At 40.2% G+C, this 16,753-nt stretch overlaps 1 protein-coding gene across 3 annotated transcripts; it reads right to left on the bottom strand.

Moving 5' to 3' along the window:
• LOC106172984 (solute carrier organic anion transporter family member 4A1) lies at positions 1–16,685 on the bottom strand. Of its 3 annotated transcripts, none has more exons than XM_087019442.1 (11): positions 15,988–16,016; positions 10,059–10,185; positions 9,111–9,645; positions 8,502–8,607; positions 7,447–7,568; positions 6,874–7,155; positions 6,194–6,392; positions 2,070–2,214; positions 1,282–1,457; positions 806–870; positions 1–572 (listed from the first exon to the last, which is right to left on the bottom strand). In XM_087019442.1, exons 1-11 carry the CDS (start codon positions 15,999–16,001, stop codon positions 298–300), a joined length of 2,046 nt encoding a protein of 681 aa, XP_086875568.1. In that variant the 5' UTR covers positions 16,002–16,016; the 3' UTR covers positions 1–297. The 3 variants fall into 3 exon arrangements, with proteins under 3 accessions (XP_086875568.1, XP_086875570.1, XP_086875569.1); XM_087019444.1 differs by lacking the exon at positions 15,988–16,016 and adding an exon at positions 16,048–16,248 and having other exon boundaries at positions 2–572; XM_087019443.1 differs by lacking the exon at positions 15,988–16,016 and adding an exon at positions 16,379–16,685 and having other exon boundaries at positions 3–572.
• Positions 16,686–16,753: the final 68 nt, after the last annotated feature.

Raw genomic sequence — 16,753 nt, 5'->3', positions numbered from 1 at the left:
TTGTATTTGTAAATGTATTGACATAAACATATAGGTTTATACTTTTGCTTTTAGCATATGTTACAATGTATGTGGAATGCATAAAAATACGAAATGCTAAAAATAATGAAATGCAGTGTTCACGCCTGCTCCGCCTACATGTACTGTACATGTATGTTAAGTAAAATACTGTTTATAAAATGTCACATACGGCGTGAAGAAGATGCCTTTCTCTGTCAGGATACACAACTTAAAAACAGAATGTGCTCATAAAGGAAATTCATGGTGATCGCATGTTTTCGGAGAGTACGACATGTATCACAAGCGAGTACTGTCTGTCTCTTCATTGACCGCCTGACCATTGTCGTAATTCAAATCTGGCGGCAGAGGTGGTTTATAAAGCTTCCATGCCAGCGTGACGAATAACAGAGAGGTTGTCTTTAATACACCGCAAACTACTAACATGTGCACACCTAGCGACCAGTTGTCGTAAAAGAGGCAAGCACTGGTTGTTGACTCATCGCATGTCGTCTGCCACAGAAGACATGTTTTATCGAAGAAATGCCCGAAGGCAATGCCACCGGGGATAAAACCTGAAAGAAAAAAGTAACAAAAAATTAACATCTTGAACAAAATAGTGGATATGTGTGTACCATCACTACCATAATTATACAGAAAGTATTTCAATCTGAGGGAAATATGCATGAAATCAACTCATTCGAACAAAATCTCATCAAAAAGTTTTATTCAGGGAATTTGATGATACGATAATTTTCAAAGATGAATATTGTTTGATCAGTTTGAAACGACAGAAGTCAACTCCTACCAAAACTCCTTAGAAGAATCCACTGGACGGATATCCCGACTGCCCTCTCTGAGCTCGGGATTGACCTGGAGGGAAGAAGAAAAGCGGTTTTACACAAGAATCATTGTACGTGAACTGGGGCATCAGGGAGATGGTCTAACACAATTACTTTAGCCCAAAAATCGGTCTAAAATTTTAAGTCTCCTTATCAACACTTCAGTCTCCTTATCACCTCGTCCACTGTTTTGTTGAATCTACTGGTAAACAGCCATGTGTAAACTTTGTTCAAATAACATTCTACTATTTAAATTGGGCGTGGGCGTATTTAGAAGCAGAGCAGGTGTTAATTACAGCATTTATGAGACGCTTTCTTTGTGCGTATGGCGGTCTTCATTACGTACAACGTAATTTCTACGACAATTCTGACGTCGAATCGACGCTTTGTGGTAAATTACTCGCCAAGAAGATAAGGAGTTGGAAGTAATAAAAATGAATACCTTAACGTTCCCATAATTCCGCAAACACTGGCGGCAAACACCAATAACATGAGTATGAGGAGTATGAACAGATATCCGACCAGTGGCGCCACTGGACACAGGCCAGTACAAGCACTGTCCACGGCAGTCGCATTCACTGATGGACTCGCTGCTACACACCTGCAGTTCGTATACGTCTAAACAAAAACAATAAATGATTAATAACTAAAAACAGGCCTACCCAACTACCAGACTCGGTACCGAATGATCCTGAATTCACCGGCATATCGGACCACACTGCCAGTTTTCAAGATGTGCGTCAGTACGCGCTTTGTAGTATCAGACGCGCCACCGCTTTTGCCCAGTACGCGATGTGATAGTGATGATTCTCAGCGGGGCTGGAAAGTAGTACATCTCATCTCAAAATTTGTTCAGGGTATGATACTGTGAAATGCGTACCGACACACACCTTGAAAACGGGTAGTGTGGTCCGATCTGCCGGTGAATTCGGGATAATTCGGTGAAAAAGCAGTCTCTTTACTTGTTTGTTAGTTGCCAGCAATTTAGAACTAAGAATCACAGATCCTTAATGTAAAAGTACGTAAAAATGTGCAACTTTTGAGGCGTCAGATTAATTATTTAATTGTAACAAAGGCACATAGTAAAATCCTTGTGAATAACATCAAGATTCATTCAAACAGGAAAACCCAAAGAACGGTTTTGTGACACGCTACAGTGATGGTGTGCATTCTGTCTTACAGTCGCGAGATTTCACTAAATGCATGTGATAATAACTTCTAACATTGTACCTTGGCGCCCCCTATCGTGGTCCAGTTGAGACAGCCTGCGTGGCAGGGGGAGTAGTAGGTGACCAGGTCTGATCCACACACAGGGTTGTACTGGAGAGCAGAGCAGTCGCACTCTGTGTTACATACACTGGTGAAGCCAACGTCACTGAAACAAGATATTCTTCTTCATTATATCTTATCCATACCTATAATGTTTTAAAATTTTTTAATTTTTTAAATTAAAAAAAAAAAAAAAACTTCGGTCACAACAATAAGAAAAAAAAATAAGTCAAACTAAATACATAAGTCAAAATAGGCTTAACCATTATACTTAGAATTGTTTTTACTATCATGAGATTGAGGGCATGCATCGTTAATAACATGTATCTTGGATACATTTCAATATTGTTGTTTCCGATTCACCCTTGTTTCTGCAATAAACTTTTGCAAACCTCAATGAAACAAACCCCGACTTAGACAACATTGAGATCAATATCCCTGCATGTGCTACCCTGGTGCAAGAGCGAATCTAAACATCTTAACTCACAGTCTCAAAACATCCAAACATAATTATATGGTTATCACACTAGAGTTAAGACGACAGTTCACTCCTATCGGTGGCGGATTTAGAGGGGAGGGGAGGGGGGGTGAAGGGGTCCTGACCCCACCTTCGATTTCTGAAAAATATATCACACCAATATTCCCCTCTTGAAATTAGAATTTTGGCTAGCTAAATCATAGTTCTAAACCATACCAAAGGGCACTGTTTGCTCTCCAAAACATAATTCTTTGTTGGGGGCGTTGAGCAGGCCCCAAACCCCACACAAAGGGGGCAATGGTCGGCTTCGTATCCGAGGTCTGTCCTTCCGGACCCCCCTTCAAATAATCCTGGATCCGCCCCTGCCCTGGCACTGTGAGGGCGTTCGGAACTATTTTATCCACGCTTTACTGCAGTAAAATAAACTAACAAAATAGTTACAAGAGCGAAGTAGCGGTTTGTTTGTTGAAAATGTCTAGAGAATAGTTCACAGTAATATTTTTGTTCACAGTAATATTTTTGTTTCCCATCCACTTATTATCACGGGTCCTTGCTAACATTTAGCCAATTAAACCACCTACTTCAACCACAACACGAATGTCACCTTTAATGAAGATGAATTAGTATCGTTTTATTTATTTATTTAGCAGAAAGTACACTTTGACAGTAAAAGAATCTGTCAATATTCCAAACATAATACAAAAAAAAAAGTCAAATGTCATGTTTCTTTACTTGAATCTGTTTTTAAATTGGTTTCTTTTGCTAAATTCTTCTTTTTACAAAATAGTTTGTAATCTAGAGTGTCGTATTAGACACGCTGAAGGGTTCAAAAAGAGAACTAGTTTTGGAAACATGTTTCACATATTCTCTTGAAATATTTTGCAATTTAATTACTAACTTCAGATTTTAGCGCTCTCTTTTGGCGTACTCACTGCTTCACAGTAAGAGAAATCACAGTGCACGACGATTGACGTTTGTTTATATAACCTGCCAATCAAGCTGTTACTATTTGACAGCAACTATCAAAACTAACTGAATTTGATTGGCAGCTTGTCAATCAAAGGATGTAGGAAGCTGCAACTTTACGTGTTAGACGACTATAGTAATGATTTTGATCGACGTTTGTTTATATAACCTGCCAATCAAGCTGTTACTACTTGACAGCAGCTTTCAAAACTGATGGATTTGATTGGCATCTTGTCAATCAAAAGATGTGAATTTTGGAGTTTTACATGTTCGGAGAGAAGAGTGTAGTAATTGTATTTGACGTTTGTTAAAAAAAAAACAACAGTCATTCATAGTCGTGTGCGCTTGACAGCTTCCATCAAAGTTGAATTAGCCTGTTTGAATTTGATTCATACCTGTCTATAACAATACATGTCGTAACATTCTGGAGGTAGGGGGCATTTTCTTTTCTTTTTTTTTTCTTGCAGCGCGTTAAAAAACATCGGGTTTTTTATTTCAACCGAGAGACTGAAATTTAACAACGTGAAAGAGTCCCGGGTTCTTGTACTAAAATTAGTCGTCAATTTTTTTGGAAATGATGTGAAATGACTATACATGAATTAGTGTTGTTGTCGATGTATGTTACTTCATAATCCTTTCTTTGGTGCTCGTACGAAATCGGAACTTATATTACTTTAATCGTACTCATGTTCTTTTACACAAAATGAATATTTTTGGATCATTTAAAAAAAACGAATGGTATAAAAACCTTGTCATTTTTTTCATGTGCTACGGAGGGAAAAGGCCGAGATAATGTTGTTAGTGGCCAGGTAAAATTAAAAACTACCGGTTTTGTTCGTTCCTTATAAAGGGCCGGGGAAATAAGTAGCCCGTCTCTGTATATTGACAGGAGCGTGCGTGAAAACTGTTGTTTTCAAATAAACTACAAAATTAAAACTGACAAATTAAAACAATTTGATGCAATGCATTGACAGTATTTCGAGCTTTAATCTGCGATATACTGTTAGTACTTCATAAAAATAATAAAAAGAAAAAACTCAATAACGTGTGAAAATTAATAAATTTATAGTGGAATAAGTCGGGCTGGTTTAATCAAACACCCCATTTCCATAGATTAGATCGACCTACTTTAGATCGACCTAACTCCCTGGGGGTTCACGCTAAATAGCTGTCAGCCGGGCGGACACGAAAGTTAATTACCCACTTACAGCTTGTAGTAGGCGGGACGAACATTTAAGTCGGATTATCTGAAAGTAATCTAGTGAGACTCCCCGCGGGGATAGATCGATCTAAAATCTATGGGAATAGAGCCTTTGAAATTGAAGTTGTTCGTTCTATATTTTATCCTGTATTTAATCAGATTGGTAAAAATTATATTTTCATTATATATAAAATGGATGCTACGCCGCAAGAGAATTAATATTTTATTGAATATTTACTTGAAAACACTTTTTTATCTAATTTATTTTTTTCTATTTTTTTAAGTAAAAACCAAATTAATTCAGCATTAACAACAGCATCTTTGCTTTGCCTCATTCTATGAAGTTTTTGTTCGGAGGCGCATATTATAATGTTATAGATTTTATGGCATGCTTTTTGGAATTTATATTCTACGAGCAGTATATACATGTAAATGTTTCATACCGCAAGTAACACTAAGAATGAAGCCTTTTTCTCTCGGTTATTTTTTAACTAATCTATCGTAGAGAAACATCTTTGACTTGTTTCTATAACCCAGATTAGGTAAAAAATCATCCGTAGTTTTGAGCTCAGGTCGAGAAAAGTCGGTTTGTCAGCAGAAAAGTCAAAGGGGTTTAAACAAAGGAACCGGGGGCGGTAGGCGAGTCTTGACATTCCTCTCTTTTAGTACGTAAAGAAATGAAGTGCATTCAATTAATTGTGCACGAGTCAACTTCATATCTTGGCTTCCTTTTTTTCGCCCTTAGAAATACCCACAGATACTGAGCTTACTTAAGCCCCGATTTAAGGGTCATTCACAAGTAAACTCTGTACCGAAATACCGTTAATTTCCATTCTTTGTGTTCAACCTGTCTCGCTCTCTCTTCATTTATTTTTAATCTATTTTAATCTTCATATACGTAAGAATGATTTAGAATTTACTCGATGGGGAATCAGAAATTGATACAGGGTTGATATAAAAATTCGTTCCATTTTCTATTGAACTGGGTCTTTTTAATTGTAGATAGTAAAGCTTAATCATAGTTCTAAATCGTACCAAATGGCACCGTTCGCCCTCAAAAATCCGAGGCCTGTCATTCCAAAAAAAAAACGGACCCCCTTCAAATAAACCTGGATCCGCCCCTGCCTATGATATAAATCGTAATTTAGAATAATTTCATGGTGGTTGGGATTATAATTCTGACCCTCTCTCAGAGGACGGTGACAGATGGTACGGCTGACCAATCTCCTCCTGAAATAAGCGCCAATCAATTGCCACTTTCAACAAGGCTATATCAGGAGCGGATTCAGAGATATTTTTGGACAGTTTTCCAAACTATCTTTGTTGATCCATCCTCCGTTTTGGACTGTCTTCCAACAGAAAAAAATTAGATGCCCGTCGATGTAAAATTGAAAATCTGGAAGACCCAGAAGACGGCCTCAATCCGCCCCTGCATATTACCTGCCATTGTGATATCCCGTAGTAATCCCAGCAAACTCCAGATTTGGGCACTGTAGAAAAAACACTGGGACGAACAGGAGAGAAATGAACACGAGAAAGAAATTTGTTTTCAGAATGGTCTTGCAGGTCATACGGTACCGCTTGATGACGATTCCACCTGCCACTGTCCCTCCCACCGCGCCGGGAATGGCGACTGCACCTGAAACAATAACAAAATCACGTTGACGAATACCAAAATTTTGAACTAGAGTGCACTTGAAAAGGGCAGACCTCCTTGTCAAGGAAAAAATTATATTTTTTTATCATAGAGACCCTGATTCTGAATTCTAAATTACTTCGGTTCCCCTTATCCCTAAGAAATGCCAATACTGTAAATTACAACTAATTTTTTGAAAAAAAAACTTTATCCACTGGAAACCCAGCGCCTATGAAAACAATATTCCCCCAAATGACACATATGAAAAGCGTTCATGCCTTTATACATAGGGAATGGTGTAGGCCCAGTTAAATATCTATCATTCAATTTGTACCTGTGGTCCGCGCCTTAGAGATCTTTCCGAAACAGCACAATCACTGACAAAATGCCATGTTCTGAAATATTGAACAGGGCACGATTCGCATTGAAAAATAAAGAAAGTGTGGACAAAAGAAAAAAAAATACCGTTTCTGATTACCCTTACCCCACAGTGATCCGGCTAGTCCTTCAGATGTCAAGAATTGCTCTGAAATATATTTTGGCCCAAAATACGTGAATCCGCTCACAATAAACTGCTCACAGATGGCGCTCGCTGTGATGAACATGTACACGGGATTGGTGAAGAGAACCTGTATTGATTGACAGCACTGCTTGGCGGTTACCTTGGTTTCAAGGCCTGTAGGCGTGGTGGTCATGACGTCATTGGAGTTGTCGTCTGAAGAGGTATGCACTTCTGATATTTTACTTTCCCGGATTTTTTTCGCGCCTAGAAATGGAAATGAACCTAGAAATTATTATTATTATTATTATTATTATTATTATACAAAAATACTGTATGGTTAAAATGATACAGACGCTTTATAACATATTTCTGAAAATTCGTTAACTAGCAAAATGGTCAAATCTACTAAGAATAAATTGTTAATAAAATAAGAACAAATAAAACAAGGAAGAAATGACTGATACGCTTTGCGACAGCATGTCTTTTCACAAAGTTCTATCCTCTTTAATAAAAATTAAACTCAGATATAGCCAATGTTAATTTAATGACAAGAACCTGGCATGTCTTGCGGAAGTCCACCTATAGGGAGAATCATCATCGCCACAAGAGACGCTGCTATAATATACCCAATCCACCAAGCGCCGAGCCAGGCGTTGCTCCCCTTCTCTACAGATAAACTGTTAAATGAAACTATTGTGAATATAAACAATGTTCAAAGACGTAAAAAACAAAATTAAAGAATGCCACTGCCAATAAATTAGTAAATTAATGAATTAAATAGAGTATAATAGAATTCGTCTAACAGCAAAAACCGTTGTACCCGCTTTTTAAATATCATAAATAGATAGTGAAGGTGCCAACGAAGAAATCTAAGCATTTAGGGTTGCAATCGTTAAATTGACAGAAGTTATAAAAATCCTGCATGGCTTACAAGTTGTAGTATTCATGTAGTGCTTGTAATCTTCATTGTCAATAGTACTTTTTTTGCTTAATTCTTCATTTGTGCACATCTGATCGCAATGATCTCTGATTTGTAATATAGGATCCTCCTCGGATTGTAATTAAGATTAATTTAAAAAGGGCTATGAGACTGTTATGCAAATATACTACTAAATGTGTACGTCGCTGACAGGTGGGCTCACCTGTACAGCGGCCAAACTGCGCCGCATTGGATTCCCAAGACTCTCTCGACAGAGGGTGGGGTGGAGTTTTACGTGGCCATAACACTTAAGGTGAAGTCAGAATTGTTCTAGTTGTTACGTTAGGTAGAGATTGAGGGCCAGGGGAGGTAGAACTGCCTCCTTCTTTATATCATGCTATCGCCAGCGTTATTGATTACTCCCTGATGCAGGGGCGGATCCAGGATCATTTAAAGGTGGTGGGTCCGCTGATGCATAGCTGATACTCCCCCCCCCCTCCTCCTTAGCGTATATTTGCTGAAGGGACCCGAAAAGTTTTGATATTTTAGAGAAAGTATGGTGCCATTTCGAACTGTGATTCAGCTAGTCGAAATTCTTATTTCGAGAGGGGACCATTGGTGTGATTTTCTCCGTCAGGACCCCCCCCCCCCCCGACACCACCCTAAATACGCCACTGTGATGGACTCTCACCTTGCTGCGCTCAGAACGTCCGCATCCACGTAGACCTCCTCCACAATGACCGCCTGCAGGATGTAGGCCAGCACCGGGCCTAGGACACCAGTGGCGTAGAACACAGCTGGAAAGACACCACGGGGAAGAAAACATATCAGAATTACTGGAAGTTAACACCACTTCATATCCCTGCCACTCACAGTTCAGGACCGGGGGTGGGGAGGGGCAACTTCGTCTGTCATTTCCCTTCCCACACTCCAAACGTAACTGAGTTTTTACAAAGTAGGGTCATTTTACATTTTATAAAGGAGAGAAAGCATAGCAAGGTTCACGTGGTCGCATGGTACGGCCTATGTAAGGCAGCGTTTTCACCGACAATATTAAATATGTATACCATCACTAATATTTCATGGTCGTATTATTCTTGGATTATCTGTTGAAGTTTAAGCAGGTTGTTTGTATTTCCTGTAGTATGTATTTCCATGATAGAATGGAAAAGGCTAAAATACATTATATAGAGAACCTCAAAATTGTATTAAAAAAAAAAAACTCTTGGAGGGGGGGGGGGGGCACTCCCCACCCTCCACCGCAGCCTACGACCCTGTAATCTAAAGCCTGCGTACCTACCTATACAAAAAGAAGCGTTCTCCTTGGTGAGACAGTCGTCCATGAATGTCACACCCACGGTATATATTGGGGAGGACCCTATTCCAACAAGGAAATACGACAAAACGAACAAATAAAAATAATTCGACAATCCTTTTCCTGAGAAATCAGCCAACTCTTCTCGGCCACACCCTGCAGTAGACGTGGAGTTCAAAACGCAAATATTCTCGTCAACAGATGACGCCGCAGTGGACACATATCGTCCTGTTGTAAAATGACCAAGACTGAACATAAAGGTTGCTATTGCGACCAGGGTTAGGCCAGCCGCTATGAACCGCGGCCTGTTGGTTCGTCTCCCTATGACGGCAATGACGCAGAGGGCGGGGACCGTCCCCATGTCGTAGCTGGACGAAATGATGCCAGTCTGGGTGCTCGTGAGTTGGAACCGCTTCTCCAGCGTCCCTATGACAGTTGAGAGGAGACCCCCGGCCACCATGGACTGGGCGCAGTTGGCGATGCATAGGAAGGCCACCAGCCACTTAGCCGAGCTAAATACCTGGTGATGTAGAATATACAAACACATTGAGAGATTCCTGACGACTGTTTGCCAAATTATGGTTGAATTAAATTAAATTAAATTAAATTAAATTAAATTAAATAAACAAAACCTTTAAACATCTAGCAATCAGTAGAGATTAATTCCTGATTAACTTGTTGTAATCACAGTTCAGGTTATGTCCCATGATAGTTATCAGGTAGTGAAATAGTGTACTTGTAAACGTCAGGGGTACAAACTAACGAGATATTATAACATATATTGATTAAAATAAATCACATACATTCCAGTCACGTCATTCATAATTTGAAGCGTATAAAACGATCCCTAAAAGTGTATCATATTAAGATCATCAGAAAGTTATGGTTCTTAAAAATATACTAAATTTGACATTCCATGAAACTCACTATTACCTGAAGACATTTTGGTCGCCAATTAAACCAACCACATGTGACGTCAGATTCGTTGCCTAGCAACACATCGTTGCTCGCAGTATTATCATCTGGTAATGCACGTTTTGACGTCATTTTGTTGTCTGGGCTGTTAATGCAGAAAAAGAAAAATATTTTTTTCATTCTGTTGACATTTCTACTACTACTACTAAGTCCAACTGAAAATCAGTACTTTTTAATGTGGGGAATTTCATTAGGAATTGGTTCGTTATCTACGAAAGTTTTAGCGGTAAACAAATCTGAATTCTTTCTGTTACAAGAAATGTTTGTTTGTTCTTATATGTCCTGGAGTAAAAGAAAAGCTTTATATAAAACAGAATATCTGGCCGGTTTTGTAATTTCCTGGCTAAGGATCCTAACGCTACACTGTATCACTTCTCTACATGTCAATAAGTTATATTAACTATTCCTGTGTCCTCACTGAATATTGATCAAGTCAGTATAGTATAAGTACAGGTATATCATCACCAATAATTGAATACATGAAATAAGTAACTCGCTGAAGAGCATTATTTTACTCATTTTCACAATCACTCGGCCCATTTTTATTCTTATTATTGATCTTAATTAAAATCCAAACTAATCTGCAGAAGAGATGTAGGATACTCCCATACATGTACCAACCATGAAAAAGATTACGTTCCTTGTGGATTTTGACGGTTTGTTAGAATTCACAGCGGGCAGGATGTCTCCCTGTGTGTTTGCATAATATTAATGACTTTTAATAATACGTCAATAGAATACGTTATGGATTCATTATTTGCTAATGACTGTATTTATCACATTCGCAAAAAATGCAAAACCGGAAATAAAGTACAGGAAACTAAATTAGCGCTTCATCCCCTGATACCATGATTGAGTTTACACTATAAATATTTTATGTTCAGTTGGGTGTAACCAGTTAGAAAGTAACAAAGTTTAATAAAGAATTAGGTACTGCAGAGTGATATCAAGTCGTATTTCTCGGCCTGAAAGAGAGACCCGACATTTCCTGAGCGGCGTAACACAGCACATTTTAAATGTCTTCCTTTTCCCCTTGCGGCGTCATTATCTAGTGGAGATATCACATCTTAATATACGGCGCCCTTATGCAGTCACTTCCTGGCGAGATACACAGTGATATTACAATGCAGGTCAATGAGACAGGGCTTGAGACGAGGCCAGGGCCGTAGCCTCCGGGGGGGGCAGGGGGGGCAGCTGCCCCCCCTGGAATTTGGAATTTTACACACCACACCCTCCTCCCCTCGGTAGCTTCGCCCCCTCGTGTCCGCTTACTGCCCCCCCTGGCATTTTGCTCAGGCTACGGCCCTGGAGGCTCTCGGGAATGTGGGGGTGGAGGTACCCTCTACCAGGGCGACATCGATTTTTCACAGATATTCATATATATACATATATGTCTCTAGATAAATAGACAGTCATTTTGGTCTGACGTCACCCTGTCAGAGCAATTAACTGTCTTGATTGCTGTCAAGCAGACTTAAACTGGACCTGTCAAGTGGCAGTGCCTCAGCAGTTATGCAAACAATTACCAGCCATGTAATCAGCCTTGAGATTCCTCAACAGGGTGACATCAGACCAAAATGACTATTTTTTCTAGAGACATATCTGTAAATATCTGTAGAAAACCGAAGTCGCCCTGGTAGAGTGTAGGGTGGAGGCGGGGTATATACTTCCATATTCAGCTCACCTCGACCAATCAGATCGCACAAAGTCATTAAGTGTCGAGAGTAGGGGCTTTAGACCTACGATGAGGATTGGTGATATACTCTTACTACCAGCTTCGCTTATTTCATGATCTTTTCTACGAACCGGCTATTACTGCGTCGTCTACCACCAAGGGGGAGGGAATCAATTACTTGAAGGCAACACATGTACAATGGATAAGGTTGATATTCAGACCGAAGTTGGTAATTTTACCAGCAACTCCAGCGTCGCCTCTCTTGGCAATCTAAGCAGGTATGGTTTGGACAACGTGAACGATGCCGAGCTCTCCTCCGAGCAGCAATGCTGGCTGGCCGGGAGGACCTGTTTTTGTAACACTGTGCACGCCCTGACAGCCATTGGTTTGGTTGGTAACTTCCTCACCTTCCTGGTGGTTCTTCGACGTCCGAGTCTTAGACAGAAATCCACTTTCGTTTACATCCTGTTCCTTGCCGGCGCGGACCAGCTCCGTCTCCTGCAGCAGTCGTGGGAATGCATCGTGTTCACCAGCAGACTGAAACTGTCGTGTGAAGCTTTTGTTGTCATAGCGATTATTTTGAAAAGCGCATTCTATTTGCTCTGCTTCGTCTACATATTAGCGCTAACTGTAGAGAGACTTATAATAATCTTCAAACCACTCCAAGCCACTTCCCTGTGCACGAGACGGAAAGCTCTGCTGACGTGTTCTGGTCTTGCAGTTTTGATCTTATTACTTACTTCTCCAAATATAACATTATGCTACGCACCATCAACAACATTACTTTATATATTCACCGGTTTAGAGTATACACTGTGGTTCGCAATCGCAATCGCCATTACTGCGATGACGGTCGCTATCGTATGGAAGCTGAGGAAGAGTCATTCTTTAAGGCGGCAACTGACCGGTCAAAAGCAGCGCAGTGCTGGCAAGGAATCAACAAACAGTAAAGTGAACATTCTATTGTTAACGACACTGACAGCGTTCGTCGTGATCACTGGGCCTTTAGTAATCTTCCAAATCTACCGGGTAGCCGTAGATGGGTTTACTTCCTTCAGTATCACTTCCACAGAACATAACTTCATTTGGTCAATATTGTTCCTGATAAGTTTGCTGAATCACAATACTAACTTTTTTCTTTATGTCGCGTCGGCTCGGATTTTTCGAGACGAGTTGGTGAAATTTTTTATGCAGTGTATTCGTTATCGTTGTTGGAAAGCTGACACACCAACTGGGAGTGCTGAAAATGATGATCACTGCCTGAGCAGACAAAGAGCGTCCACTACAGAGACAACAGCGTCCACTTCTACTGTCATTAGCTCTGCGTGAGGCTGCTTGGTAATTGCACTAACCGTCAAGTTTGTAAATATAAATGGCGGACTGTAAAAAAAAAAGCAGTTAATACGACAAAGGAACTCCCACAAGTTTTGACCAGAAAAAAGAAAGAAAAAGTGTTTTTACTATGATAAATCTAACTTAAGTGCCTGTGATGGGTCCACGTGAAAGCATCGACTGATTACATGTATATCGCAGCCATCATTTCCATAAATTCCAAGCGCGTCTTCAATCCAGTCAAGTGAACACTGTGACATTGCTATTATACAGTTATATCTTGTATAAGAGATAGTACTAATCAGTGACATGATAAGGCGGCAGTAATGACCAGTGCATGCATATACACATGTAATTTCTCCATATCAAATTACCGTGCACATGTATATTTCCGGTTATGCATCGGAACTGATTTCCGGAAAGTCTCTGAATATATTTGGATGGACATTTTAGATTAATGAAGAAAGTCTCCTGGGAATATGTGTGTATATAATTAATAAGCTGTTTCTTAATTAATTATATACATACACGTGTAATGAAAGGGAGGCCTGCTTGTTAAAGAACATGTTTAAGTTTATTAGAAACAAAGTCAATATAGTTTATCTGATTGACATTTTAAGTTGTACATAAAAAAATCAAGGAATTCCGTGAAAGAGAGGAAGGGTCTCGATTGAATCTTACATTTGACCTTGATTGTACCATGTATTTTTTTTATTTTAGTAAAATATATTCCGTTTAAGTTACAATATGGAGTCGTTTCATTTTTTCCGTGTGCAGAGTTTCAGACACGGAACCTGGGAATCTCCGTAGCAGTTATAAGATCGCGTTATCCAAAGATGAGAGGCCATAGTGCCCAGCTCCCTGGGGTAATATATTATTAAGTGGTATATATATATATGCATGTATGTTATTAATTGTCGACGTGTTCAGGGTCCCTCCCAACGGGTGGTTATCTCTCCGGTCCGCGGCGACGGTTTAGCTGATCGCTGTCTCGTTTCCTTCCGGGCCATAAAGGCCATACTTACAGCTTGTTATAACTGGTGTCAACACAACCATGGTTTTCACTCGTCCGTGATGGACTGTTACCAGACTGTCACCAGATACGCCTCGCCAAGCATTGAAGTACCGCGGTAGAGCTTCTCTAACACATTCAAGACATTCCCAACACATTTTGTCATTCATATTATTCACACAATATTTTTTATAAGAATAAAATTGAGTTGAAGCAATGGCAATTTCCACTATCTGTATCATTCAAGGACCTCCTATTCACTGGCTTTATACATAAAGTAAAGCGGAACGCCTTTGTGATAATTCCCACGCACCATTTGCGTTACTCTATCATTTTTAATAATATATTTGTAGTTATCATGCTGTAGTTTACTGTTTAATATGGTGAGATCTTTTTAATTTTATAGATATCAGGTTGTAATTTAGTGTTTAAAGCTGTGAATTCATCCCTATTTAAATAATTTTATCCATATGTACATTTTCACCAAACTGGTGCACACGTAAAATAATTACTCGTCTTTACTAGTTATTGTATTAGCTATCAATCTGGCGAAGTGAGGCAGCTTCGATTGAGTTAGTTGGTTTGATTAACAACTTTTACACAACTTTCAACGAAAATCATAATAGGTCTGACCCACAAATTGCTGTGGGTCTGCAGTTGTGGTTCGTTGTGCTATTTTACTTTTGTATATTTTGTGGATGTTAATTGTTGGTACACATTTCTTTCATTTACAATAAACTGTGCAATTTCAGATGCTCTCCTTCCACCTAAATAAAGTTAGTAAGTTATATATGTATTTTATACAGGGTTATCATGGCTGATTGAGAATTTACATTTTAAACCACTGTTTAGTGAGCAATATCCTTACGTCCAACACTCTCACTCTCGATCTTCTAACATCCCTACAACATTATAACCCCTTATCGTTACGCCCCCCCCCCCAGCAAAATCATAATATTACCCGCGTCGACACGCGTTCTCTTTGGAACTTCACCGCAACGAACTTTGGTCATGATTCGCGTGTTGATGTACAAACAACAAAACGCTACACAGGCACAGCGTTAGTGCACAAAATATAATAAATAAAAGAATGTCTATATTTAATTACGGTTAACTTATTACACACACACACACACACACACACACACACACACACACACTGTGCGGCACAGTTATACACAATTACAACACATCTGTCGCCTGTCGCAAGTCTTCACCGTTAAAATCCAGCAACCATTTGCTACAGCTGTGCTATCGTCCCCAGCGAGATAAGAGCACGCCGTGTGTCTTGGTAAAGTTAGCTGGCGGCCAGGACTGGGTACACCCCCTGGGTAATCATTAACCTGACCACGCCCTCTGGATGTTTACTCTTGATAACTGAGTTTAACCCAGCGGAGTGATGCAGTGGGCGTATTGTACCCTGGACTAGGGGCTACCAGTGGGTGATACAGGGGTGGGGGACGTAGGCTGGGCGCAGACAGCGGATAGCAGTGGTTACCTCCCATCCTACCCCCTTACACACACACACACACACACACGCACGCGCGCGCGTTCACACTGTGTCGCACAGAGCGGACGAGGGAGACGCCATACACAAGGACGGGTTCCATTCATAAACGAAGAGAAAGCACTGATCTGAGACCTGTAAATAGTACGAAGAAGAAAGCCCAAAACCGCCTCGGCTAAAGATTGACCTGATTGGTAGATGGGTGGGGTCATTGCCCTTGTTATTATAAAATCTTATGCTGAACTCTACTACATGTACATGTATGTCTGATGCAGCCAAAACGAAGTACAGGAACGCCCCCTTCTCCCCCCCCCCACCCACCCACCCACCCAGACTCGCCCTTGCCAGCCTCTATACTTACTTTATACAATACATGTATTCCACAGATACTAGTAGCTTTCGGGGGATTATTCCGGCTCACCTGAGATGACGTCTCACACAAGTTCTCGTCAAAGAATATGTGCAGTACAGACATATAGAAAGCTAACATACTGTCTTGAACCTATCACTAATCTTCTAAGTCATCGAGAAAGATGTCACAGGTGTCAGTCCCCTCGATAGTATCCAGTAAAGATGGTGTCACACAGGCACGGACGGTGTCATAGGGTATATATACACATGGACTGGCACATACACCAACACGGAACTAAATACTTACCTGTGCCCAGTAGCTCCGTGACACAGAAAATTATTGTATGCGATTAACGTAAATCATTAGTTACATAAATGTGACTTAAACGCGGTGCACTTACCTAGATGACGCATTATTAAGTTAGTGCGTTGTCATTTGAAGTCACACATACTTCTGGTCGTGCATGGAGTCCCCGTCATATACCTGTACGTACAAATGTTTTATGTGTACGGCATGCATATGTAACCCTTCACGTGCTGAGATTCCCTTACAGCGCTCCTACCTATCTGCATAGAGCGGGCGACGACCGCTACTACAGTACCCCGGTTTTCAATAAGTAAATAGAAAACTTCACCTGGTGGCCGGGGTAGCATTGTTGTTATACAAACAGCGCATAGAACGCTTGGTGGCTGTGAAATATTGAAGTATGAACAGAGTGGATTAGAATAGAGTTCTTTTTATTAATATATGTAAAATACAAGGAAAACGCACACAG

Source organism: Lingula anatina, chromosome 8 (genome assembly GCF_051362555.1).
Source record: "Lingula anatina isolate TDL-2025a chromosome 8, LinAna3.0, whole genome shotgun sequence".
NCBI lineage: Eukaryota > Metazoa > Brachiopoda > Lingulata > Lingulida > Lingulidae > Lingula > Lingula anatina.
Note: the sequence above shows the minus strand (reverse complement) of the source record. Positions and strands in the feature narration are given on the sequence as shown.